Source organism: Kwoniella bestiolae, chromosome 5 (genome assembly GCF_000512585.2).
Source record: "Kwoniella bestiolae CBS 10118 chromosome 5, complete sequence".
Taxonomy (NCBI): domain Eukaryota; kingdom Fungi; phylum Basidiomycota; class Tremellomycetes; order Tremellales; family Cryptococcaceae; genus Kwoniella; species Kwoniella bestiolae.
Genome location: NC_089245.1, coordinates 221,281 through 248,874, shown reverse-complemented (window position 1 = coordinate 248,874; position 27,594 = coordinate 221,281). Strand labels below are relative to the sequence as shown.

The 27,594-nt window shown below is 47.5% G+C and overlaps 9 protein-coding genes across 9 annotated transcripts; 4 read left to right on the top strand and 5 right to left on the bottom strand.

The window, feature by feature from the left end:
• Positions 1-511: 511 nt before the first annotated feature.
• On the bottom strand, positions 512-2,751 carry I302_106491 (uncharacterized protein; the record flags this gene model as incomplete). Its single annotated transcript, XM_019192863.1, has 5 exons — positions 512-1,008; positions 1,073-2,309; positions 2,380-2,486; positions 2,550-2,638; positions 2,693-2,751. 5 exons carry the CDS (start codon positions 2,749-2,751, stop codon positions 512-514), a joined length of 1,989 nt encoding a protein of 662 aa, XP_019045860.1.
• Positions 2,752-3,092: 341 nt separating this feature from the next.
• I302_106490 (histidinol dehydrogenase) lies at positions 3,093-5,876 on the top strand (the record flags this gene model as incomplete). The annotated part of the gene is made up of 3 exons (XM_019192864.1): positions 3,093-5,087; positions 5,190-5,545; positions 5,648-5,876. 3 exons carry the CDS (start codon positions 3,093-3,095, stop codon positions 5,874-5,876), a joined length of 2,580 nt encoding a protein of 859 aa, XP_019045861.1.
• A 222-nt stretch (positions 5,877-6,098) lies between these two features.
• Positions 6,099-6,623, bottom strand: I302_106489 (uncharacterized protein; the record flags this gene model as incomplete). The annotated part of the gene is made up of 1 exon (XM_019192865.1): positions 6,099-6,623. One exon carries the CDS (start codon positions 6,621-6,623, stop codon positions 6,099-6,101), a length of 525 nt encoding a protein of 174 aa, XP_019045862.1.
• A 405-nt stretch (positions 6,624-7,028) lies between these two features.
• I302_106488 (uncharacterized protein) lies at positions 7,029-7,496 on the bottom strand (the record flags this gene model as incomplete). The annotated part of the gene is made up of 1 exon (XM_019192866.1): positions 7,029-7,496. One exon carries the CDS (start codon positions 7,494-7,496, stop codon positions 7,029-7,031), a length of 468 nt encoding a protein of 155 aa, XP_019045863.1.
• Positions 7,497-8,389: 893 nt separating this feature from the next.
• Positions 8,390-11,339, bottom strand: I302_106487 (uncharacterized protein; the record flags this gene model as incomplete). Its single annotated transcript, XM_019192867.1, has 8 exons — positions 8,390-8,494; positions 8,570-8,644; positions 8,709-8,889; positions 9,023-9,488; positions 9,573-10,005; positions 10,063-10,716; positions 10,821-11,114; positions 11,190-11,339. The coding sequence occupies 8 exons, from the start codon at positions 11,337-11,339 to the stop codon at positions 8,390-8,392; spliced, it is 2,358 nt and encodes a 785-aa protein (XP_019045864.1).
• A 659-nt stretch (positions 11,340-11,998) lies between these two features.
• On the top strand, positions 11,999-13,480 carry I302_106486 (uncharacterized protein; the record flags this gene model as incomplete). The annotated part of the gene is made up of 6 exons (XM_019192868.1): positions 11,999-12,241; positions 12,370-12,536; positions 12,601-12,718; positions 12,818-13,014; positions 13,110-13,256; positions 13,318-13,480. The coding sequence occupies 6 exons, from the start codon at positions 11,999-12,001 to the stop codon at positions 13,478-13,480; spliced, it is 1,035 nt and encodes a 344-aa protein (XP_019045865.1).
• A 1,249-nt stretch (positions 13,481-14,729) lies between these two features.
• I302_106485 (uncharacterized protein) lies at positions 14,730-21,483 on the top strand (the record flags this gene model as incomplete). Its single annotated transcript, XM_019192869.1, has 15 exons — positions 14,730-14,837; positions 14,990-15,649; positions 15,784-15,919; positions 15,985-17,150; positions 17,275-17,439; positions 17,508-17,811; positions 17,930-18,061; positions 18,143-18,324; positions 18,398-18,652; positions 18,768-18,936; positions 19,002-19,210; positions 19,266-20,479; positions 20,582-20,664; positions 20,777-21,310; positions 21,413-21,483. The coding sequence occupies 15 exons, from the start codon at positions 14,730-14,732 to the stop codon at positions 21,481-21,483; spliced, it is 5,388 nt and encodes a 1,795-aa protein (XP_019045866.1).
• Positions 21,484-21,744: 261 nt separating this feature from the next.
• On the bottom strand, positions 21,745-22,584 carry I302_106484 (uncharacterized protein; the record flags this gene model as incomplete). Its single annotated transcript, XM_019192870.1, has 1 exon — positions 21,745-22,584. One exon carries the CDS (start codon positions 22,582-22,584, stop codon positions 21,745-21,747), a length of 840 nt encoding a protein of 279 aa, XP_019045867.1.
• Positions 22,585-23,635: 1,051 nt separating this feature from the next.
• On the top strand, positions 23,636-26,473 carry I302_106483 (uncharacterized protein; the record flags this gene model as incomplete). The annotated part of the gene is made up of 9 exons (XM_019192871.1): positions 23,636-24,287; positions 24,367-24,416; positions 24,498-24,698; positions 24,810-24,916; positions 24,993-25,047; positions 25,118-25,302; positions 25,392-25,507; positions 25,573-26,253; positions 26,352-26,473. The coding sequence occupies 9 exons, from the start codon at positions 23,636-23,638 to the stop codon at positions 26,471-26,473; spliced, it is 2,169 nt and encodes a 722-aa protein (XP_019045868.1).
• Positions 26,474-27,594: the final 1,121 nt, after the last annotated feature.

Genomic DNA, 27,594 nt, shown 5'->3' with positions numbered 1-27,594 from the left:
ATCTGAGCGGCGAAGGGGAAGGAGAGGAGCAGCGAAACTTACCATCTTGTCTAACTTTTTTTATCTGGGTAAGGATAGTATAGAGAATAAGTGAGGTAGGGAGGTGATGAATAACTCTCTCGGTGAAAGAGTGTTTTGGGTTGAGGAGAAGAAAGAGATGAGGTAGGATGAGGATGAAGATTTGATGAAAGGGATGGACAGTATGGGACGGTGGAGTAGCAGTGGTAGCTATGGTGGTGGTGAGGATTAACGGTGATAGTGGCACGGCACAAAATACGAAAAAGGGAAACCCAGAAATTAAGAAAAAAAATAGTCCACCCCTGGTTTACTCCGAAATGCCGATCGCAATGTGGCATAGCATCGAGCTACGGCCATGCTCATATCAACTCTGCGTACCGCGTGCTATACTTCCTTGCAATGTTGCTGCTATATGGGAATGATCTCACTTAAGCATCTGCTATCCATCAAGTGGAGACAGTACTATACAACATGTACATGCATACAACAAACACTATGACCTCTTCCTTCCCTTGCTATTGGATTTCCTCACTGATTCCTGTACATCCGATGCAACTTCCTCCCCAGCATCAACAATACTCACCCTACCCTTCCCTCTAGCCCTCTTCGAAGCAGGTACAGGAGTAGCCGACTGACTACCTTGTCCTCTCTTCCTCTTCCCTTTCGTTACGTCCATCTGCTGCTCCACAACCTCTTCCAGGGCCACGTCCCCCTCTTCCTGCTCAGCCGGCACCTCCTCCTCGGGTATCTCCTTCCCACCCAACCATCCCCCATTAACAGCTTCCCACCATCCTTCGACCCCCTCCATTCCTTCTGCATGTACATCCTCTTCTCCTCCGACCCACCATCCCCCTGTATCAAACGTATAGCGCTCAGCTAACAACGCTTCGATCTGCTTGTACCCTTCTGCAGTGGCATACGGTATGGAAGTGGAGGGGTGGCGGTATTTCGCGGGAAGACCTGTGAAAGGGCATATGGGGAGTTTGCGATCTGAACGTCACCAATGTCAGCATTGGATTGCACTTATAAAGGTGCAAATGACGAAGAAACCCACTGATAGGCCTATTACGCGACGGAATATACATCACCTCGTCCCATTCTACGTGGTCTCCCAAAATCAATTTGATCTCTTCGGTCAGACCACCCGGTATCTGGGAGAGGATAAGGTAGTTTCGAGTGTACTGAGAGTCGTCATTCTCTGTAGGAGCAGGTGGGTCGTTGGTGGGTTTGGTGGTAGGTCGGGAAGGTCCTGCTTCAGGCGGAGTAGTAAGGGTTTGAGACGGTGCCGCAGGATCTAGAATTCTGGGAGCGTCGTCAATCGAAGGTTTGGTAGGTAGGGGAGGCTGTATAGACCCATCTTTCGGCTTTTCGGTTGGTCCTGAAGCACTGATTGGATCGGTTGTAGGCTGTCGAAGAGTGTTGCCATCGGTGATCGGATCAATCCCTGACTGGATCTTGTCGTTGACTTCTGGCTGTTCAAGCGTCTGTGAATTTGCGGTATTTTCGATAGCAGGTGACTTCTTTTCCTCATCCGTAGCTTGAGGCCTCGGTAAGGGTATCGTTGTTTCCTGAGCCCCAGATACAGAGTTTTGTTTTTCGCCGATCTTCTCGACCCGATTCTCCTCCTCTTCACCCTTATCCCCCTCCTTCTTCTCCTTCGCTTCTCCCTTATCCGTCTCATTACCCTCCCTCCCCTTCCCCTCATCCATCTTATCCACCTCATGCACCTCCTTCACCTCCTTCACCACCCCCTCATTCACAAGCTCCACCAACCTCCCCACAGTCCTACTAACCCACGTCAACCTCGGCCCCTTGACCCTCTTCCTACCAATCTTCCTAAGCTCCCTCTTCTCATCCTCCTTCTTCAACCAATCCCTCAAAGCCTCTTTATTCCTCTCCTCCTCCTCTAGTGCTGCAGCGATAAGTTCATCCTGAGTTTTCGGTCCATCTTCTACCCTCCGTTTCCCCCTCGAGGGGTACTTATCAAGATTGATCTTCTGCTGGTTCTCCTTTTCCAATATTTCCTGCTCGGTCTTGAGCGTGGACGCTCTAAGGTTTGACCGTCGAGCTTCGGATCGGTTCTCTCGGCGGGCTTCTCGACGTTTCTTTCGTAGTGCCAGAAGCAGGGTAGACGGCGCCATCGAAGAAGGGTCGAGCGTGGGGTCGAGCAGGGATATCGTAGGATCAGATAGGAGTTTGGAGGTGGAATCGCGTTTGGAGGGTTTGAGGTTCAGTCGGTTCTTGTTGAGGGATGAGAGGGGATCGTATATTGCTCGACCTTTGCCTTTTGCCTAGTACTTCACATCAGTACTACATTTCTGCTCAGCAAGAGAGATTTGTACCCAGAAAAGTGATACATACCTTCCTCCTCTCTTCCTTCCGTATTGCCCTCTCCTCCGCATCCTCATCCTCTTCAATCTCTTCATCGGTATCTGCAAATTCTTCTAGGTACACATCTCTGACTTCCTCTATGATGCGATATTTGATCAGCTACATAAATACCACAGGCAGGTACTAGATTAATAGCTCACGAGGCGCGCTAAACTCCTCGTCATCTTCTACTTCCTTGAACAGCTCGTCATCGTCTTCCTGATGAGCCTTCTCGAGAAGCTCTCGCATACTACATGACGTCCATCAGTTCTGGCTGGACTGAGGTGATTAGGCGTGTACATACCGGTTACCCGCAGTGCTTCGCTTCGATCTACCTGTTGTGACTGTCTCATAGCTTGACATGATGTCTATAAGCCCTTTGGGCTTCGTTCGTGTATCACCTAGGATATTTATATATAGCAGCCTCTTGTCGACAAAGTGCTACACCGAAGATGAACATTACCTTCGTCTAACTTAGCGCGTCTGATGCACTCATTCGCTCGTGCTGATAAGCGCTATGAAGACGCCCGAAACAAATCCACGTGTAGCACACCAGTCACACGTGGTCGATACCTTTGACTCGATCTGACTGTTATGACGGCGGTCTCCCCGACTTTCGACTTTTTACACAAAAGTTGGATCTGTCCATCTCCGATTTCATCCTTGTCATCATCGTCTCATTTCACCTCAAAGCCATAGACAACATGTCAACACCGCCCTTCCTCCCCCTCATAGACCCATCCGGGTCCACCTTACTACCCTCTCTCGCCCTACTCGGCCCAGTACTCATCCCCGCAACCCTCGTACAAGCCGTTCTCCCAACTCTACCATCCCAAGCGAGCTACTACGTCCAAGCTGCCGATTCATCCGACGACCTCATCTCATTCCTCGATAATGGTGCTCAGAGAATAGTGATCTCTCCATCTCAGCTCGAGGAACTCGCCGGTCAAGTACCCCAAGAGCGATTGATCCTCAAAATCGAAGAATCTCAAATATCATCCCTCAAAAACCTCTCATCGCAAATTAGCGGTATCTACCTCACCTCCTCCACAGCCCACACCGCCAAATCCCTCGGTCTATCCAATATCGACCTCTTCATCCAACACCCTTCACCTAATCCCACAGACCTACTCGACTCTATCAAATCATCTCGACCATCATCATACGTCATACCTACAAAATACCTCTCCGCCTCTGCCAAAACCACTTCCACCCACCTATCCATCGCGGAGGCATTCCTCGCTCCCATAATCACCGACCGACCAGACGGACTATTCCCTACGATCGTATCCTCCTCCAACCACTCCACCAGTCCCTTAGGTCTCGTCTACTCTTCCAAAGAATCAGTGACAGAGGCTATCCTGACGCAGAAGGGTGTCTATCAATCTCGTAAACACGGACTATGGAGAAAAGGCGAAACGTCCGGTGCGGTCCAGGAACTAGTATCAGTGAGGACAGATTGTGATAGCGATGCCCTGATTTTCGAGGTGGTTCAACACGGTACGGGGTTCTGCCACGTCCCAACCCAATCGACATGTTTTGGTAATTTCTCTGGATTGGCCAAATTGGAAGATACTCTCAAATCAAGGTTGGAGAATGCCCCTGAGGGAAGCTACACCAAGAGGATATTCACCGATGAGAAGTTATTGAGAAGTAAGATCATGGAAGAGGCCGAGGAATTGTGCGATGCCAAGACCACAGACGAGGTGGCATTTGAAGCTGCCGATTTGTTCTACTTCGCTTTGGCTAGATGTATTTCTCAAGGAGTAAGCTTGAAAGACGTTGAAAAGGCTTTGGACAAGAAATCACTCAAAGTCACCAGGAGAAAGGGAGATGGCAAGCCCAAATGGGAAGAGAAGATCAACGGTAATGCTCCTGCTCCTGCTGAACTTCCAAAAGAAGCGAAGGAAGGATCCAAGCCTACCGAACCTATACCGAAATCTTTCCCCGAAGTTGACGAGAGTGAGATCAAGATGCGAAATGTCAGACTGTCCACCCTCAATAAAGAAGAACAGAAGAAACTCCTCTTACGACCCGTACTCAACTCATTAGCGATGATCGATAAGGTCAAACCTATCGTCGAGAGGGTGCGAAAAGAAGGTGACGCCGGATTGAAAGCAATGACCAAGCAATTCGACAAAGCCGATCTCTCCTCCAACGTGCTTTTACCTCCTTTCCAAACTCCCACCGAGGAGCAGCTACCACTAGACGTGAAGAACGCTATAGACGTAGCTTACTCGAACGTCAAGACTTTCCACGAGGCTCAATCTGAGAAGAAACCCTTAGAAGTAGAGACCATGCCCGGAGTGAGATGTTCAAGATTCGTCAGACCCATCTCAAGGGTCGGTATCTACGTGCCGGGAGGTACCGCCATCCTCCCCTCTACTGCTATCATGTTGGGTGTCCCTGCGCAAGTGGCAGGATGCAAGACTATCGTTTTGGCTACTCCCCCTAGACCCGATGGGTCCATCTCACCCGAGGTGCTATATGTCGCCAAGTTGACCGGCGTCACTTGTATCCTCAAGGCCGGAGGTGCGCAGGCTGTAGGTGCCATGGCGTACGGTACGGACGAAGTACCCAAGGTAGACAAGATCTTCGGACCGGGTAATCAGTGGGTGACCGCTGCGAAGATGTTGGTGCAGAATGATACGGACGCGCTGGTGGCTATTGATATGCCAGCGGGACCCTCGGAGGTGCTGGTGAGTATCTCCCACCTGAAACGAACGTTTCTCATACTATCCTCCCAAATACTGTACATCGAGCGAAAAAAGTACCAAGCTGATCCTCTTACACGTTATTAGGTAATCGCCGACCACACCGCCAATCCAATCTTCGTAGCATCCGATCTCCTCTCCCAAGCAGAACACGGTACCGACTCCCAAGTAGTCCTAGTAGCTATCAACCTTACTCAAAGCCTCTTGGACGAGATCGAAAATCAGATTGATATCCAAGCTAAGGCCCTCCCCCGAGTAGCCATCGCCAGAGAAGCTATCAAGAAGAGTGTGATTGTTCTAGTAGATACCGAAGAACAAGCTTTGGATTTCTCCAACGAATATGCTCCTGAGCACTTGATATTGCATTTGGAGGATGCTACTAAGGCTGTGGAGAAGGTAGATAATGCTGGGAGTGTGTTTGTTGGTGCTTTCTCGCCTGAGTCGTGAGTGGACTTCACCCTTATACCTTATCTGCACTGTTTGCGCCGCGCCTCATCGAGATGATTCTTGAGTATCACCATGTACTAACTCTTGATCATCTGCAGATGTGGTGACTACGCCTCAGGAACGAATCATACTCTCCCTACCAACGGTTTCGCCCGTCAATTCTCAGGAGTCAACACCCTCTCATTCCAGAAACACATCACCTCGCAACTTGTCTCTGGAGATGGGTTGAAGGTGCTTGGTCCTAGTGTAGTTAGACTGGCCGAGAGAGAGGGGTTGGAAGCTCACGCTAATGCTGTTAGAGTAAGGTTGGCAGAGCTCAACAAATAAACGTCTCTGTATGTGTCTAGATAACGATACAATAGGAAAGAGCTCTTGGTATGGCATACATGAATGCATCAATAGAATCATACCTCGTACTTCAACGATTGTACAGTATTGACATCGTCATTCATCATGATAATGATGTTATCGTTATCCATAAGCAACTGTGCAAACGAAGTGACGCAAAGGGATAGTCGCGAACGAGATGTGTCATACCAACACACAGGGTCATCGCCGAGTGTTACCAGCGAAGAACCTGGCCAGACGTAATCCAGGGTTACTCGCCTCTCGTTCCCTCTTGATCCTTCTGGACGTCACAGTCCTGTATGCCTTAGAGCTCGAGCAGGTATCTAGCGTATCGTCGGTGAATCGCACGGATTTTGTTGTTTCATCGTGATTTGCAGAAGTCGGTCGACTATCGTCTCGCTCCGATAGGAGTACGGATGTTGTTGAGCTGTCCAACACAACATCCTGTCCCAGCTCTCGCACTTGTTCTGACGTTTTGGTAGATGGCTTGCTCGTCGTCTTGCTATGATTATGACTGTTAGTTCTCCGCCTTGACCAATCGTGCTGTTTCGGAGCGGTGTACCTGATGACAGTGGATAGTATCGGCGGGCTCGATCTTGCGCCAGAAGTGAAAGTGGGCTTGTAGGTCGTTGTGGATCGTGGTCTCACGAACGCGTTGATGGGTCGAGTCGAGCTTTTACACGAGGACCTCGCCTTGGTGAATCGTTGGACGTTTGCGTAGGGCATGAGAATGATCGAAATTTCCATAGGTCGAAATCGAGCTTTATCCTGTCAGTGTATTTATTTTGCAGATACGGACGAGATACCGTCAAGATGGATCATTCCGTACGGTGTACAGAATTAGCCATGCTATGTCTCCTCCTTTCCCTTGATGGTGGTTTTAAAAGGATCATAATGGCTCACCTCACGTTACCAAACTTCCCTCAAAGGATACTGTATGTTCCACACAACGACATGCCCTACAAAGGTAATCGCATACTGTACATCTCCCCTGCACGGCGATCAAGACAGACTGCTTGCCAGTAATATAATACTAAAACGACACACTACCTTACTGTGATCACGCAGTACCGTACCGTGGAAGCATGCAATTCTTCTTTAAACTTTCAGACCATATATCCAGATCAAAACTCAAGTCGTCGTGATAAATTGCATGATCCTCATGATTCTCCCACCGGGACCGGAAACCGCCTTGGCCCCCTTCGAGCTCTTCGAGCTCTTCGTAGAAGCCACTGACCCTCTTCTGGCCGTACTATGCTCAGCACTCGTATCAACCATTTGGGCACTGGTACCTTCTGATCCGGATCTGAGACTCGTGTCGACCGCAGCTATAGTCCGATGTTCCCTCACTTTGGAAACACTGCCCCATCCAGATTTGTTCAATGCCTTTCTCGTGGCATCCTCCAATCTCTCGTTTCCACGGAACAACCGTTCTTTCCCCTCTTTCTGCCACTTCTGCCTCTCCTTCCACGCCTCGACGTGCGACCGCCGGATCGTCCCGGGACGAGTGGCCATGATTTTCGAGGAGGTATGGGTGTTGCCACTGCGTCGTGAGGAATGGGTGGTATCGGTGTTGGTATTGGAGGATGTTTCTGACATTTCGTATAAGGTGTTGTCTGGATTTGATGTCTTTTTCTCTGGTACCCATATACCAAATCAAGTCGAGTCAAGGGACCAAAATGATGAGAAGGTATAGTATGAGTAATAACGTAAGTGAATTAGAATACACACAGTCAAGATACATATTGTATCGTACATTGAAAGCAAATTGTACTTCCCAGCTCCTGTGATACTGTCGATTCTTCCGGGACATGTCTTCTAAAAGAGAAGAATCGAAATATACCATCGTAATATGCAGATTGTATCCCACTTCAGTACTCGTTCCCAGATCCTTTGTACAGTATATCTGGACCGCTACGCGAACCATAGACAAAGTACGATGTATCGTACCAGACACGAAGAAAGAATGGCGGCAATTGAAAATCGCAAAAATGGTAGTGGAGGTGACCTATGTACTCTACACCATCCGGTGGTTCTGTGGGTCCAGCCTCAGGCAGGCATGACAAGGGAACGAATCCTCTGAGATACAGTATACAGTAAGAAGATGGCACCAGTCCCCTTTGGTCATGACAATACCCGTTGACCTTTGACAGCGGACGACGGGATCATTAAGTATCCGCACGTCAGTCTGGACAATGTGGTATTGGATGTGGTCACATACAGCAGCCGAGGGATGCTTCAGATGCGTCTGACTACTGGTCGTCATTACAGAACAATATGTTTATTCCTGATCAACAAACGGAAATGGAGAATCAATGATCTATCAGCGCAGAGATCAACCCGGACTATAAATAACACGTAACCGAATTTTCATTCTTAGTTGACTATACTTATTCTCTTAATTTCCGTATAACGCTAGTCCCCAATCAAAATCGAACCAGATATTTATTCGCGCATAAGATCCTCCTCTCATTCTCTCATTGATACTACGCCTACTTCTCATCCACCTCCAGACCATCCACATTAACAACCATAACACTCTTATTCTGCAACCCACATGCCAAATGCTTGCCGTCCTCTCGCCAGGCGATTGCAAGCTATATCACGTACGATCAGCTGTCATTCATATGTACAGATCTGCTTAACAGATGAAGCTAAAGAGGAGAACGTACCATCATAGGTTGTTCCCTCACGTTCCGTTTCTTCTCATCTTCCTCTATCTCATGCTGTAGCATTATCTTACCGGACTATGCGCTCATTCCTTATCAGCTTGATCCCATGACCAGATCGAGGAAGCTGATCAGAACCCACCTCCAAATCCCATACAATCAAATGCCCATCCCATCCTCCAGCAGCCAGCGCACCCAATTTATTTCCATAAGAAGCCGGCGAGAATGCCAACGAGCCAGTACCCGTCTCAAGACCGGAGAGGGTATGCAAGCATTCTCCAGAGAGGGCGTCGAAGACCTTGACTGTCGAGTCTTGGCCACCACTATATCAACGTACGAGAACCATCATCAGCTCAGTGGCTTTTACTTCTCTCGGAAAAGGACGAATATCACAGTTCAGACCAGAAGCAAGAGCAGGACAAGAAATGCCGATCCTCATGAAAAGGATTTACTCACGCGGCCAACAACATCCTCCCGTCCTCTCGGACCGCACCCCATTCCAACGTACTCATCCTCTTATTCTCACTCCCACTAACCACCGTCAATCGATGTAAACAATGATCCACCCCAGGTACAGGCGTCCCACCATTAAAGTAATCATCATTATCCTTCTCCGACGATCCTTCCTTATCCTTCGTGGGGCTCAACGATCTTGATCCGCCCGTACGAGTTGACGCTTCAGGGTAGGAGGGTAATTTCCATATCATACAATTCCCATCGTCCGATACTGAAGCTAATAACCTCGTATTGCTGGAAGAGGAGGCACTAGCGGGGGACCACTTGATCTTGGTTACATCGTCTGAATGACCTTTGAATGTGAATCTCGGTCTTTTATCGTTCGATCGATGAACAAAGATCGTATGATCGTTACCGGCCGAAGCGAAGACGTCATCATCTAGCCAGTCGACGTCGTTCACTTCCTCTACAAATCGATATCAGCTCATTGACTACATCCGATAAAGTCGAGGATTATGTCACAGCTGATCACATCAGACTGATCACTCACTAGTATGCGCATCAAACGTATTCTTCAACGCCATCTTGCCATCAAACCCATAACCCCACTTCGTCACAGTGAAATCATCCCTCGCCATGATGATATTTGACCCCGAAGGATTCCACTTCAAAGCGTTGATAGCCCCCCGTCCGTACGTCATGATATTATGTAAACTTCCACTGGGGGTGAACAACCTTCCCACACCATCATACGATCCTGTCGCTAACATTGTACCATCAGGATGCCAACTCAGCGCAGTTATGTTCTTTTTGGACGATTCGATGGATTTGTGTTGAATGACTGTAGGTTTTTTGGTTGTTTTGAGATGTCCCGTAGGTGAAGATGAGGAGGAAGAGGTAAATTCCCATAATCTCGCCGTACCGTCTCCTGAACCTGTTGCTAGGACATCCCGGTTCTTGGGGTTCCAAGCTACGCATGAGACCTGACGCAATCCAAGTATCAGCTGATCCCTCTAATTTCCTCATACAGCTGCACTCACAGCATCACGATGTTCCACCCATTTTCCAAATCTACCATCCTCACCACTCTCATCATCACCATTTTTCTGACTCTCTTTCGGTAGATCCTTGGGCTTTACCGACGGAGAGGGTTTCCTGCTTTCTGGAGTCTGCGCTCTTGATCCACTGGTCGAATTAGGTACTTTCAAGCTCAACGTGTCCTTCTTCTTCGGCGAAGTTATCTTGACCTCCTTCCTCTCTGTAGGGGTATTATCATCCTGATCAACATCCATATTATCATTGTTCTCCGTTCCCTCACTCAACCTGGCTCTCTTCTTTTTCTCTTTCTTTTGTGACTGCGTCTGCTGTCCATCCTTGTCAGACGATTTGGTCTTGGCGGGAGAATCCGTTCGTTCAGGCGATTGCTGACGCGAGGTCGACTCGGAAGATAGTTGTCTGGTCTTCCGCTTGTTCCTTATCTCCCCGATGGCAGATATCGTTTTGGATGGGCCGGCCTCGTTTGGTGGAGGAGGGAATGGCTCGGGACGTTTCTGAGGTGCCGGCGGTGGAGTGGAGGATCTCAATGCCTCTGGTAGTGGGAGAGAAGGGTTGAGTTCGGAAGAAGGGAATGAAGGTGGACAAACGTGTGGGATGAGAAGATGGAATGGGTTAGGACATGCAGGTTTGTATGGTTCCTATGTATGTCGATATCACATAATTAGCTAATCCAATCTACGTCATCTACACAGCTAACATTGAGAACATGACATCGACTATCTGTGTGAGACGACATACTCACCCCATTAGACGCGACATGCCTCTCAACCTCTTCCCACCTGACAGCCTTCCACAATTTCCGTATTAATTCCCCTCTCTCAATCCTGCCCTCGGATCTACCGAAATTCGGCTGGACGGGGGATTTGGAAGTACCTTGCATGGGAGTAGCACCATTTGGTCTGCTGGATTTACCATTATTCAGATGCGAGGGAGTAGGGTAGGAAGGATTGAAATGTTGAAATAGGGACGTTGAAGGGAGATTGGACTCGGATAGCAGAGTGAAAGCTGTATGGGTAAAGTTCGATTCGAGAAGGTACTGCACATAATTGAAATGAGCGGTTATGTTCTGAGTATGGAAGATAGAAGTAGCCATAGATGAAGGGCAACGTACCAAGTATATCAGTATGTTTATCTCGACACTTGAAAGTTCTACTCCCGGCGACTCGTCCTCGCTCCTCATCTCCACATCATCGTCATCATTGTTCGTTACTGAGGGATCAAAATCTCTGTTTGAGGTTTTGGGTGGATCGGAAGGTAGCATCTTTAATGGAGAATGGTTTTATACTATATCGACATGTAGATGTTGTTGACAGATAAGCTGACGAGAGGGCTTGGAGGGAGAATTTGGTGTTTTATCTGGTGGCGAAGTGTATGTATCGGTGGTTATCTATCTCCAAGATTGAGAGAGTGGAGCCAAGACTAGCGTGTGACGGATTGAGGTTCTATATATGAATGTAGGTTGTAGGTGATGTACGTAGAGGAGAGGAGAGGTTATGCAAATAGGATAAACATCTCTTGTTCTCTCTCTCTTTCGAACGAGTTACGAGGTACTTAACAAGGTATGTATGCCATACCATGTTGGGTTATTATAGTGAGTGGTGAACTGGTTTGGGATAAAATACCATAAATTCAATATACGGATATTCGCATGACCATAGAAAGGATGTTTGTATCTGTGCACGGACGCGTGTGATGAAGATGAACAGCTTCTCATGATCTTGCATATAAGATTGTTTCGGTACCTGACATTGACATTGATACATCATCCATACATCGGTCAATTATAGAGGCTAACTACATCACTACCCCCAGCACCATCAGCAACGTCCCCCGAGGCATCTCTCTATTCTTCAACCTCACGCCCACTACCAGCACAGCACCCCTCACCCTCACCCTCGACCGCGTAATCCACCATCCACCATGCCAGCCATATCGTTCCTCCCCTTCCTCTCGTCCATACCGCTCGGTACAAGGCTCATCACACTCACCATGATCCTGTTCTCGGTGATAGGCCAAGGACTGTCTTATCTCGCTTTGGAGAATTCACCTGAACCCGGAGCATGGGGTAGTCAATTACCTTGGTTGGTATTGTCCCCTGGGAAAAGTATCTGGTACCCTTGGACATTGTTGACTGCTGGTTTGGTGGAGTTGGGATTATTCGGGGTGAGTGGTGGTATACCTTCCGTTGTGTACCTACCTTTTACTAGCACAACCCTTCTCTTCCTCCGCTATATGGTGACATTATTCATCGCCGTGCGCTCCCGTACTAATCTCAGATATCCCTCACGTAGCTCATAATATCAGCAATCTCCATCCCATTAGCATGCAGATACCTAGAGAGAGTATGGGGTATACGCGAACTCATCAAATTCAGTATTATAACTATTGTCGGATCGAACGTCATTGCCTTTGGATTCAGCTGGCTCATGTGGTTCGTATTGGGTCAGGAGGATGCCTTGTATGTTGGAATGTCATCTCCATATGTGAAAGAGCAGATCAACTCATGGGTGTGTAACAATCAGATACGGCCTGCCATACCATGGTTTATCAGGATTACAAGTCGGTTTCCTTGTAGCTTTCACGCAACTGATACCTGAACATCAAGTCCAGTTGTTGGGCAAATTCAAAGTTAGAGTAAAGGTAGGTACTACTCCACTTACCTCACTTCTTATTTATATCTACCAAGTATCTAATCTAGAAACAGGTCAAGCGGCAATTTGATGCTGATATCATCTATAGACCCTCCCAGGTATCCACCTCCTCATCTCCAACGTAGCAGTCGTAGTCTTCGGCCCCTCACCTATGATTCTCATCCAATTCGGATTCATAGTCGCATGGGGATATCTGAGATTCTTCAAGTTGTCTGAGAATGGTGAATTTATGGGCGACAGGAGCGAGACGTTTGCGTTCCAATATTGGTTCCCACCCATCATCAGGTGAGTAGGTTGGGCCTAGGGGTCCAGTATCTTGCTCTGACTGGTTTCTATCCCTTACGGCTCGAACCAATGCTAATTCTACAAAATGCTTATAGACCATACATATCCATATTGGGCAACACAGTCTTCAAAATCGCCGTCAAGCTGAAATTGGTCCAAGCATGGGACGAGCCTATCAACTCGAATGCCTATTCCCTTCTGCCCGGTCCAGGAGGCGCCCGAGCAGAAGCAGAACGAAGAAGGTGAGTTGATGGTTCAGTAATCGGGCAGGGTGTCTCAACTGATCATTTGTGATATGTTTAGAGCCCTCGCATTAAAAGCTTTAGACGCCCGATTGGCTTCCTCCTCTCCTGCGCCTGGAGCTGGTTCTGTGACTTCGCCAAACGCTCCTGCTAGTGGCACTGTGCCTTCTGCGGTTGTTCCTCCAACCATTCAAGCTACTATCAAGAGTGAGACAACGGTATAGGGTAAATGGAATATGGAAAAGAATGATGAGATTGGAGGCTGGAAAGTGGAATGATATCTATGTCTTACGCATGTTCATGTGACTCTGGGATCATCATGCTCATTGAATTTGTGTCAGATGAGTCAATTTGACCATGGTCATAGCTTTACAACGTGTGGCTAGCTAGTGCATGAAACGAGAGAACAGCATAATGAGACAAATTCTCCAGCTATGCGTTTCTGCAGGTCAACCTATATATCATTGATGAGAACGGCATAGAAGCCCCCCATAAGGATGACATTTCGACGAATTGCAAAGCTACGCGTTTCTCTTGTCGTATACCTATTTCTATACAGCACTATGAGAGAACAGCATATCCAGGATGACCCCCTTAAAGCGGTAGATTGCAAATCTATGTGTTTCTCGATGACAAACAAGCATGACGTGTAATATCTCACCAGAGCCTGATTCCAGCTTAAAGAAAAGACACGCGAGTATCATTCGGGGTAGGTGTGTGTGTATGTGTGGTTTACGTGTTTTGATGATTATGGATTCAGGGACCGAGCTCATCCCACCCATTCTATCTCTCTCGATTGGGATTGGGTTTAAATCCATAAAACCACAAAATCATGGAAAATAGAATAATCATGACATCCTCGGAAAAGAAAGGGAGAGGGAGCAAGAACGGGTCCAACCAACCCCACTTGCCAATCCTCCAACCCAAAGAAAAAGAAAAAGAGAACAGGATGCATATTCATTCATTTCCCCTTGCTGCCATACAGTATCATCCCCATCGCCACCATACACCGTTTCATCGCTGTTCAGCATACATCCTACTGACCATCCAGCACCGTACATCCTACAAGGGGATGGTGCTGCATCGTACACCCAGCGAGTGACTATACCCTGCATCCCTCCTATCGCTACATTCGTTCTCCCTGCAGCGTACCAGCATCGTCAAGATTACAGATGGGTCAATGTATCAAAGTATATACATGAATGATATCGCATAGTAAGTCATCCATATATCACCTATACGGTCAGTTCCATGCATATAAACTGCAAAGTCAAAGGTTAACTAAACCCATTTCCCATTTCCCCTTTTCAATCTGGCTCAGATCCATAGAGAAATAACGACCCAACGTACACGTCACCTATTCATCACTCATTCACCCATCTTCCCCCTCCTCTTCCTCTACAACAACCTCCTTATATCGCATTGCATTCAGACCGCGATAAAACACATCACCCCCAAGGAACCCAACGTACAATGTCAGAACCTCATCATTCACATTATACGCGACGACCTTCATCCAGTACGAGCAGATCACCCACCAATAGGATAAGTATGAATGGCGATCAGAGGAGGGTATTGGAGGTGAGTCTACTTTCTTCCTCCTTGACATTTCCATAGATATTATTCCCCTTCCTCCCTTCGTTTCATTCACGAGCAATAATCCCATTCGGAACTCATACCTCAACCCTATTCCCCGCCCATGTATCTGTCCGCTGACATTCCAATACCACCAGGCATCTCCTCCTCGCCCAACCCCATCCGGTCGAATGTCCCTCTCAGCCCTGGTAAACCCTTCCCCCCAACCCCCCTCTCCTCCCCGTCAAGCCCCAGCCCCACCAGCAATATACGATTCCCCCTCCTACCCCTCCGCCTCGTCCAGTCGATACGCTAAACCATCCTCAGTGTATGATCCACCAGCAGCTACAGGCAGTACCTCGACAGCAGCATACTACGATAAAGTCTATGACGAGTATGAAACTGGTTTCGGGCGTCCTTCAAGTCGTATAATGGCTCATGAGGGATTACCTCCCAATCCCACTTCGTCGGCTTTCTCAACTAGGAATAATAGAGATTGGGAGGGTATTTCTGATGCAGGGTCTAGGAAGTATTCTCCCTCTCCAACAAAACCTTCCAATTCAAGGTATATCTCACCACCGCCCCTCATCCAACAACAGTATAGCAATGGCGATTTACCGAGGCCGAGATCATCCATATCACTCTCACCTATCAAACCTACTTCCCAACCTCCTATTATACCTACCAGCTCACGGGCGATCAGACCGGATGATAAGTTGTTGGGAAACGAGGATATATGGGAGTTGAATTTGAAGAAATATCAACATAAACGAGAGGATCAGGTTGAGGAGGTGAATAAATTTGTGGAGGTCTATAAGGTATGTTATATCTTCGCACCATATTGTCTCAGCCACTTGCAGGTGGAATGCCCCCTTTTCTCAAATTGGGATGACTTGTCATATCAGTCGCCGTCGCAGTCTTCGCTGACGTTTTCAACCTATGATCCAATTAGCCTCCTATCAATGGTTCCACCAATGCTAAGAAGCAAGCTCGAAAATCTACCTTGACTTCTGAAGAGCCCCTCAACCTACCTCAAATGCCTGGTCAGATGATGGACGAACCTTCGTCCAGCAAGGCCAAACCCAAGGGTGAGTCATACGCTTGCAAGTTCACCACGGTTTTCATAGGCTGACCACCCTAACTCTACTATTAGAGGGTAAACGGAAATACAACCGGAAATCCAAGGGTGGTGCAGGCAAACTACCAGGAGTCAACCTAGATGACGAACTCCTAGGTCTAGCAGGTGACGAAGCAGCCTCATCCCCCGCTTTCCCTCCCTCTGACGCGCCCGTACCTGATTTTGGCGATGACGAAGATCACGATGACGAGGACGAAGAAGAGGAAGAAGAATCGAAAGATCCAATGTCAATTGTCAAACCCTGTGGTCTGACCCGAGCAGAGGTGATCAGTAAGATCGAGTCGAACGATATCTCCGGCCTGACAGAGGACGACGTGAAAGCTGTCCAGGATGAGATGTGGTTACGCATGAAAGAGAAGGAAGGTGGTGCGCCGGTGAATAAGGATGGTACAGTCCGTAAGAAACCTGGTCCCGCCAAGGGGTGGAAGCGGATCAGAGGGATTGACGCGAAGAGGGAAAAGGGTAGAAAATCCATTACGGGAGGAGATGATTATTCTGAGATGGGGGATACTTCTACGGTCAATGGAGAGGCTGATGCTGATATCGCTGCATTATTGGGCGATGAGGTTCTTCCTCCCTCTGGATCTGGACCAAGTAAGAAATCGTCCAAGGCTAAGGCCAAGAAGAGGAAGTTGGAGAATGATAATGAGGAGATCAAGTTCGTGGATTCTGAAGACGACGCAGGGCTTGGGCCAACGGCTGAGGAATGTATGGATGAAGATCGGTCGATTAGAGCTGGATCGGTGGGAGGGTCCAGTGTGATTAATGAGGGGTCGGTGGTTCATACGGGAAGTAAGAAGAAGAGTAAGGCGAAAGAACCTGGTGTGGGTAAAGGACGGTGGACTAGACCAATCAAACCTGAAAAAGAGAAGGAAGAGGCGCTTCCTTCAACTACAGCTGGAACAGGAGCGAATACTCCGGCAGGCGGAAAGGGGAAGAAACCGGTTGCAATTGCTCCTCAACCTCAACCTGATCAGATGGAAGAAGTCAATACGATGTTGGACCTTCCCTTCGCGAGCTCGGAGATTGTCAATGAGACTGTTCCTGAGAAACCACCTGGTCCGGCGCCGAATTCCTACGATCCCCGAGGGGTGTCGGAGGCAGAGGCGAGGGTCAGGTTCGGGTTGGTAGAGGATTTGCAGAAGATGGTTTGGAGTAATGTTGTGAGGGATGTGCCTAAGGTGGGTGTGGGATTCTCACGTATAATGTCTCTTATATACTTCCATACAGGGGACGGTTTAGGAGAGAAGTGGATTGGTTGATTATAAGCGTAAAATGCTAATTCGTTCAATCGTATCCCCATAGATATACAGAGTGTATCAAGGGTACGATACCACCGTCAAACAATCCGCTTCGAGACGTATTCAAGCTGCAGTAAGGAATGGACATGGTCAACGGAACCTCAAGCTCACTCAAAGGAATAAGAATGTCAGAGATTCCATATCAAAGGCTAAGAGGGTTGTCAAGGAGGTAAATATGAAGTCTGCTATCTATATTGATTCTTGATTGTTTGCTGATTACTCATGCGATATGCTCAGATGCTGGTCTACTGGAAGAAGAACGAGAAAGAAGAACTCATAGCCCGTAAGAAAGCAGAGAAGGACGCGCTGGAAAAGGCCAAACAGGAGGAAGAAGCTAGGGAATCGAAACGACAAGCTAGGAAATTGAATTTCCTTTTGACCCAGACTGAGCTTTACAGTCATTTCATTGGGAAGAAGATTAAGACTCATGAGGCTGAGCAGGCCGAGGGGATGGAGAAGCCCCTGGAAGAACGGCATGATAATGAGGAGATTGGGATTGGCGATGGGGGGGAGGTGTTGCCGGATATTGATTATGATGATGGTGAGTGGTCTGGCGGCTCTCTCTGAAGTGTGCTATACGGCGATTTTTCAAGAGATCGATTTCTGGAAGTGCGATGATGCGAGAGGGAAGAACATTGCTGATCTCCTTTCACCTACAGACGACGAAGAAAACCTCCGACGTCATGCTGCGAGAGGAGCCCAGGCTGCCGTCCAAGCTGCTAAAGACAAGGCTGCAGCTTTCGATCAAGCCAACGCTTCACGAGCTGGTGCTGCCCAAGAGGACGATACGAGTGAGTCCCCTTTCTCGTCTTCAGCTTTCTCATGCATACAGTACATTTATGGTCTAGCTGACGTGCGCACTCTGATCTTAGTGGACGGAGACGAGCTCAATTTCCAGAACCCTTCTTTGGGTGAGAACTCGGTGACTATCACTCAACCCAAGATGTTAATGGCGCAGTTGAAGGAATATCAATTGAAGGGTTTGACGTGGTTGGGTAATCTGTATGAACAGGGGATCAATGGTATTTTGGCCGATGAGATGGGTTTGGGTAAGGTGAGTAGAAGAATCCAACCCTCACATGTGCCGTGCACCCAAAGTATGCTGACTCGATGTTATCTGATCATAGACTATCCAATCCATATCCCTCCTCGCATACTTGGCAGAAGTACACAACCTCTGGGGACCATTCCTTGTCATCGCGCCTTCATCAACATTGCACAATTGGCAGCAGGAATTAGCCAGATTCGTGCCTCGTCTCAAAGCTTTACCTTATTGGGGTAGTCCGAAAGATCGAGAGACGCTCAGAAGGATCTGGTCAAGGAAGAATCAGACGTTTAATGAGAGTTCGCCGTTTCATATTCTGGTTACCAGTTATCAGCTGGTGAGTTGTTTTTCCTTTTGTATCCAGATGAGATGGGACGGCGACATACCATAGATAGTCTCGAGACTGTTGTCGGTGAAGGGGGTGTGCAACTGATGTTTTTCATACTACTTAGGCCGTGCAAGATGAGAAATACCTCCAAGGGATGAAATGGCAATATATGATTTTAGATGAAGCGCAAGCTATCAAATCGTCTTCCAGTGCCAGGTGGAAATCCTTGTTATCGCTACATTGTCGAAATAGGCTGCTTTTGACTGGTACACCCATTCAGAACTCGATGCACGGTAAGCTATCCATAATCTCCCGATTGGAAGTATAGAATAGTAGCTGACTTCACTCGCTTTGTCAGAACTTTGGGCCTTACTCCACTTCATCATGCCTTCCTTGTTTGACTCACACGAAGAATTTTCAGAATGGTTCTCGAAAGACATCGAAAATGCTGCTGGTGGTTCTGGTGGCTCGCTCAAACCTGAACAACTAAAGAGATTACATATGATCTTAAAGCCTTTTATGTTGCGACGAGTCAAGAAGCATGTGCAGAAGGAGTTGGGTGATAAGGTGGGTCTCGCACCAAATCCAGACAATGCATCACTAACGTGCTCACAACCAATAGATCGAGATCGATCTTCTCGTGGACCTATCCCAACGTCAACGAAACATCTATAAAGCCCTCCGACAGCGCGTGTCCATATCCGACCTTATCGCCCAAGCCAATAACGCAACGGATACTTCAGGCGCTAAGAACCTGATGAACTTGGTCATGCAATTCCGAAAAGTGTGTAATCACCCAGACCTATTCGAACGAGCCGACGTAGTCTCGCCATACATGTTTGGCAGTTTCTCTCAGTCTGGAAATCTTGCTAGGGAAGGGGATCAACTCTACCTCCCCGACTCAGCCAAGAACCCCATCGAGGTCAACTTACCGAAGATCTTGTGGACCGACGGAGGCAAAGTCGATAGACCTAGTGAAGAGAGTTTGGCGGGGAGCGATACGTACGTCTTGAGGAATCTGATGAATATCTGGAATGAAGATTGGATATCGTCACAATCGAAATCCAATCATGGTGAATACGGATTCATCAAGATACTTGATAAATCGCCTTCGGATGTCTCCAAATCTGCAAGATCCCATCCTTTGGTATCTCTCTTACAGGAGTCGACAACGACAAACAAGAAAGTGGTGGATAGTCCTTATGTCGATGAGAACGATTTCTCAGCACCGTCAAGCAAAAAGCGATTCAACATTCCCGTCAAGATACCTCATGCTGCTTCTTCCGACGGTATACCCCTTAGAGAGATAACAACGCAAGTATGGAATAAATCATTCCTATCTCGGACAGACGCAAGATTCGCTTCTGATCATGTGGTTGCGCCCCTGATCAAACCGGTAATATCCAATCGGTCTTACCTCAACTATCAAGACCAAGTATTACTAGATGATCCCCTATCCCGCGAAGTGTTATATGGTCTACCGCCCTCTGAACTTGATGATCCCCTTTCCCTACAACGTCTAACCCACCTATCCAGGAATGACCTCCCTCCAAGAGGGTTGGTCGGATCCACTCCAACCGATCAGTTACCCATTTCAACACTTAGGATCCCACCTACCAAGCGATTAGTCGTGGATTCGGCGAAACTTGCGAGGTTGGATGATCTTCTTCGAGAGCTCAAGGATGGTGGTCATAGGGTGTTATTGTATTTCCAAATGACCAAGATGATGGATCTCATAGAGGAGTATCTGATCTTTAGGCAGTACAAGTATCTTAGGTTGGATGGAAGTTCGCCGATTGGGGAGAGGAGGGATATGGTGACTTCTTGGCAGACTAAGTGGGTCTTATCTTTCCTTCTTCCCTGGTTTCTCTCTTGACTTGACATGGGATGACTTGCATGATAATGGAGCAGATGCTGATACTGTTCTACGTACATTAGCCCCGACATATTCGTATTCTGTTTGAGTACTCGGGCGGGTGGATTGGGTATTAATTTGACGGCTGCTGATACGGTTATTTTCTGTGAGTGGGATGTCGAGTCACCTCACCACCTTCATGGCCACCAACAATTCAATCATTTGCACGAGAGAGAAAGAGAAAGGGTACACATGCTAATATTCATATACACCACCAGACGACCACGATTGGAACCCTTCATCCGACGCTCAAGCAATGGACCGAGCCCACCGAGTAGGCCAGACCAAACAAGTCACAGTGTACCGACTCATCTCGCGAGGAACCATCGAAGAGCGGATTTTGAAAATGGCACGAGCGAAGAAAGATGTCCAAGATATTGTGGTCGGTACAAAGTCCATCTCGGACGTTGCGAAACCATCGGAGATTGCAAGCTTGTTCATGGATGACGAGGAGTTAGCAGAAAGTGTTGCGAAACGAAGACAGGCCGAGGCTCATGGGTTTGTCGCGCCCGCTTTCAATAATGGTAGAAGTGGACGAAGTGGCTTTGGGGATAGTCTTGCGTTGGACATGGACGATGATGATGAGGGTTTCTTTAGGAATCCGAATAAGGGAACGGGTAATAATGAGGATGAGGATTTCGGGGATGAGCCGAGCTCTAATGGTGGGACTGGGACGGGTACGGGTACACCGAAGGCAGGAGGAGGAGAGGGGAAGAAGAAGAGTAATACTAAGAGGAAGGGTGTTCCTGAGGGTGAGTTTGGTTCCGTTAATATTTCGGTTTCACCCCACCCCACCCACCCAAGGTGGTGTAGAAGTAGGTGGACATTGCTGATGTGTATTGTACGGGTGACAGGCTCAAGCGCAAAGAAGCCGCAGAAGAAGAAAGTCAAGATTGCGTTGGGACCTGATGGATTACCTATATAACGTAGACGTGTGGTATAGGTGAGATGGAGATTGTATGTAAATGTAGTTGCATTAGGTTATGTGATCAGTGGGAGATGTTTTTCTGTCATTAGAATAGAAGTGATATGATTGTATTATATGCATATTGACGTATCGTCATGTCGTGTCATGTCATGTAACATGATCAGGTATAACTTAATTGCAGGTGTATGCAAGGTCCTTCAAATTACAAACCCTCCTACTCAACCTAGGTGAGATCCTTCTATCCCTTCTGACCTTATTCTACACCCTCTCTAGCACATACATCCACACGCCCGTCTCGGGCTCATGTACCACCCTCTCTTCACCTGTTCTAGGATCTTTGACAACTCTACCACTAGGTATGTAGGTTGTTGAGATCATCTGTCTTTTGAGTAGAATCCATCCGTATTTGATTTCCTTCTCGTTGTCTCCATGCCCTTTCTCATGCTCCTGCTTATGTGCTGATGGCCAATCCGATAGGTAGTTGTCAAACCGATTCGAAGAGTATGAGATGGATATCCACCTTCCTCCTGTTTGAGTGACTTGCGATAGGTTGTATAACAACCTTTCTATCGGGTCTGATATTGATGCAATGACCCTTCCTTCTTCGTCTAACCCAACTTCAAAGATAGACGGGCCGTCGATGGACAGAGCACCTCCACAGGAAATAGCATCGCACGTCGATTTATCAATCACCAAATTCCATTTCTCCTCCCCTCCTCCCGGTAGGTTCTGCATAAGAGATGAGAGCGATAGAACATCCAAAAGAAGGAACGGTACGACCGAGCTCGATGTTGTTGTTGGAGTGGGCACATAGTCCGAATCATACACCTGTACCTGCTTTGCCTTTCCCTTCCCTTTCTGTCTTGTATCTAGGTGATGTTGGAAGGATGGACCGAGCGATGAAGTCCCAGATCCGAAATGCAGTATATTTAGGACATCTTCCGTGTCTTCTTTCTGGTCATCTGCGAAGCTTGATGGTAAACTCTCTTGTATAAATGGGAGAAGGTCTTCGTCCGAGATCAACCATTCGAAGGAATTTTCAGACTCGAATCGATTTGACCAGTATAGAGGTGATGAAAAGTCTGTCGGGGTGGGCATGATAGTTGAGTGATTCTTAATCATGTGAAATATGGCTTGGTGATTCAATTGGACTTGACCTGTATCTCAGCTGACACCTGTGATTTGACTATCTTGGCGCACGAAGTGATGTGATTGCCGAATTGGGCCGATCGGTCGAAATGAATTTTTCCTTTTCTCGCTCTTTGTGTGTGATATCGTATCAGATAAACAGGGCGGTAGTATAGTATGAGTAGCGACCACGACCGACACTACTCTAGTACGGCCAAGCCAAGCAAGCTTGAGAGCGAGTCTTGAAGAATGCGAGTCGCCAATACGAACCGCATGGCTCTCTCTCACTCTCGCCCCTGGCGCTTAACCAAAATCTGACTTTGATACTGTAATTGGATTTGTTTATTGGTACTGGTACTTATGATAGTTACCCTGAATTTTGTCATGACATAGTTTTAAGCTCATACCTCATCCCACTCTGTGCTGCATTTTATCAGATAATAATCCAATAATCCAATCATCGTAAACCGGCCGAAAGTTTCTCTCTTTTCGTTCTCACCTTGCTCACATCACACCATCACGTTTCATTCTTTCACTCGTCTTACAACCAATCACCTGGTGGTACTCCCCGCAGTACCTTTGGCTTATCAGATTACACTACGATCACACCACAGCGTGCTCCCTTCCCGCGCCTGTTTCTTTTTTCCTTTTCCACTTTCGCTTTCGGATCAGACAATTTCGGTCGAGAGTAGTTCAGCACAGTCTGATTAACTTTCTCACCTAGTAGGATCTGGAGGGGATGGTATGCTGAGATATGGCGCTTCATATGGTGAGTAAGAGTGAGATTCAATCATCCATTCATCGATTATCGAAAGAATTTTATGTATCTGTCAACTTTGTTATCATCATTCTGCCCCACATATCGCTTCCCTTCCTGTAAACCTCCAACGACCTCTCTGTACATACCATCATTGCAAAACACCACACCCATTCACCTTGTCACGCCTGTGTAATGGCGTTTCACAAACCCACATCACCTACTCATCACCCCTCGAGGCTATAGCTAAACAAAATCACCAAAATGATAGCTCCCCCAGACCCCCAGCGAACATTCATCATGCCCACCCCATCCCCCGACATCCCAGTGACACTCACCATCACTCCCTCTCCCTCTGCCTCTCCTTCGGCACCTTCAGATATCTCCTCCGCATTGTCGATTGACCCCTCCTCATCCTTCAGTCACGGCAATGGACCCACGACCACCACCCTCCCAGTCCACGGACACGGGCACAAGCACCAAGAAGGGCCTTTGATGTACAAAGCCTACGTGATGCCTTATAGCTGGTATTGGATCCTGGGTGTCTTCGGGCTCATGGTTATATGTCATGCCTATCGCCAGATCAAACATCGATATAGGAAGAGAAGGTATATACAGCGGATGAACGAAAGTTCGATCTCAAGCTATAAACCCATATCGACGAATGAGGGTGACGAAGATGGAGATGAACATCAACCATTACAGCCGTCCACATCTTCACGAACAATCATAACGGACAAAGTAAAGCCGAATATATTTAGAAGAGTGACAACGGGATTATCAGCGAGTTTTAGGAATAGGATGTATCTCTCGAGTTTCCCTTGGTGGTTGTACGGTCCTGAGACTTATATGGATGCGTTGTTCACGGTGGTGTATTGTACGGTGTATATGTATCTGTGCTTACATCTGACGGATTGTAAGTGTTGGCTTACCTCTTCCAGGTTTTCTCATAGTGAAGGAAAGGGGAGAAAACTAATCCATCTCATCTGATACAGCTTGGTTCCCTTTACGAAACGATAATATCGCAAATAGATTCGGTATAATGGTGAGTCAACGTAAAACTTGCATCTACGATTCAAGTGGGCACTAGGAAAGAGGCTGATCCGATCTCTCTACTCTCGTCTAGTCCTTCTCCCAATTACCTATAATTCTCCTGCTAGTCAGCAAGAACAATCCCATCTCATCTCTTACAGGGATCACCTATCAAAAACTAAACTACCTACATCGCGCGAGTTCGAGGATATGTCTGTTGACGAGCTGGGGTCATGCGATACTGTGGACACCTAGGGTCTGGGCAGCTAGGGATTTTAGACAATACCTGTTATGTGTGAGTTGAGGTCAACCTGTATCATAACACAATTATCACCCCGTCGTCACCGTAACTCTATCCAAGCAAAAACGACGTCAAGCTAATAAGGAATCGTAATCTCTTTGGTAGGGTATCGCTGCTCTTTTCGGATTCACCATGCTCTGGGTGACGAGTTTCAGATTTATACGGAGGGCGGCGTACGAGTTTTTCTTGGCTTCGCATATCATCTTCACTATGTAAGTGCTCAGCTGGTCGATTGATCTCAGAACCCGTTCAAGCGGAGATAGCTAATCAATCACCTTGAACACACAGCATGTACCTTGTCGGAGCCTGGTTCCATTGGAGATGGCTTGGACAGTGGGTTATAGTGAGTAGACTATTCCCTCCCTCCGCTATTTCGCGATTAGTCGTACTGACCACGCAGCTATACCTTACAGCCCGCAATGGTCATCTGGATCTTCGATCGACTATTGCGTTTCGCCCAAGTGATATATCAGAATAATTTCCATAACCCCCGAAAATGGAGCACGAGCGGTGATTGTAAGATAGAATTGCTGGATCACGATGTGATGCGGATAACGATACGGAGGGATAATTTTCATTGGAGAGCTGGACAGCATGCGTGAGTGCGCTTTTACACAATTCGTCCGACAACTCTGGTCAGGAATGAATAGATGGGTGGTAGCTAATGTATTCATAATTGCTACATAGATTCATCTCTGCCCCGTCTATATCGGGCATGCCCCATGAATCACACCCTTTCTCGATAGCCAATGTACCGACCGAAGTGACGAATGAAGCTTACTTCCTGGTGCGAGTGCATAGCGGTAAGTATATCGCATGTTCCCCTACGATAAGTCTAAGATCTAACACTTGTCTGTGACATACTCAGGCTTCACCAAACGACTTCGCACAGCCCTGTCGTCCGACCTCTCTACCGATATACCACTATACATTGAAGGTCCATACGGCTATCCTCACTCGTTGGATTCATACTCTACCGTCCTACTTCTAGCAGGAGGTACAGGAGTCACCTTCGTCCTAGGACATTTCCTACAGATACTTCAGAATCTGCGAAAAGGCAAATCAGCAGTCAAGAAGCTCCACCTCGTATGGCACATAAGGCATTCAGAAGATATCGAGTGGATCGCCCCATTGCTCAATCAGGGTATACATGATTCGTTGGATATCCAGAGTGACCTGGAAATCACAATAGACATATACGTTACGAAAACCCATTCATCTGACGAACCTTGGCCTCCTGAATTGGATATCCACTTGAACGAAGTCAACCAAACTCTCCATCAGATCGGACCAAGGATCCTGCAGCTGAGAGAACAGGCACAAACACAAGAACAATGGGATGATGGATGTCGGACATGTACGCCCGCCACTCCCATTGTGGAATCGCGAGACGAGCCGATACTGTTACCGAAACGACAGGTCGTGCTGGGTCGATTTGGACTGACGGCCGAGACGGCTGAGAAGGTGCATTGGAGGAAGGGGAGAGCGAATTTGGGGAAGATCGTAAAGCAGGACGCGGAGGCTTCGGAAGGACCGATGAATGTTTCTGGTGAGTTGGGACTTGTCCATCCATGACCTAGTTCAGTCTAAGGTAGGGAATGGGAGGGAGTGTTATGGATTCGTGCTAATTGTCATAATCAAACACAGTGTGCGGTCCAGTGCAGCTACTCCAAGCGTCCAAAGCTGCCATAAAGGAAGCATCAAATTTGAGGTCTTGTATGGAGGGCTTGGGAAGTATAGATTTCTTTGAGGAGACGCTCGGAGCGTAATCTTAATTTTGGATTGTAACTCGCATTATCGGACTTGAGTAATCAGTCCTGATGGACAATAGTAGTATACGGAATAAAAGTCTGATCTTGATTGGATTTTTCGGATAAGTTCTTATGGGTTTTGTATAATTAGGTTTGCATCATATCCTTGATTTTATACATTGTATTACTTATGAATAATACTATAAACGTATGTCTCATCTGGGATACTGTGGCGATGAGATTGTCATGGGCTGCATGTTACCCATCTAATACCTAGTCACCTCCAGACCCCGATGAGATCGGACATGCCCTCGGGAAGGCAAATGACCTAAGATATTGTCCCGACGTCATCTTTGAAGAACTCAAGCTGCTCGTAAGAGAAATTACATGATCGCGCACTGCCTATCCTCGTATAATGGAGCGCAACTCAAGGGAAGGCCACCTTTGTGTTGTTGTCAGGATGATGTAGGTGAGTCTCGTTGAAAGGATCCACCAAGCAAGGCGGAGCGTGTCTGATCATTCGAGCGGAGACTGTCTGTCAAACGAAAGGGCATAAATAGCGTGCCCCGACAAAGCTTTGAGTTATCTTCCTTTTAAAGTACAACATCATTGACTTTCATACGAATTGCAAGCTTATAGTGATGCTACTACCGATTCCATCCGCACAAGTTAAGTGGCTCATTATGCTTGTTACGATCGTGAAGTCCTATCACCAGTATGACCAAAGGGCTGACTCGAATGGTAGCGTCGTACGCTGATCTAGGGACAAACGGCACGGTGTCCTCTGAAGAGAGCACTTCCGGTGCTACCCCTGCTTCCAATGCTGAAAGCAATGATAGCACGCCCTGGTGGCGAGATCCGAGCTTAATCGGGGGAGACGCTGAACTAAGGTACCGCACCAGTTTCAAAGTGGCCAATTCCGAGAGGACCATCGAACTGCCGCAATATGGCACATTCTTTCCTGTAGCTGATACGGAGATTTACCACACTGATGGATATTCTTACCTGATTCGTAACCTCGAATACCTTCCTTGATGGAAAGATTCACGCTTCATCGAGGTAACATCAGAAGGAAAGACCCGCCTGTATAATACCACAAGCTTCAGCCATGTCAAATCTGGGAGGACCGTCGGTCTGCC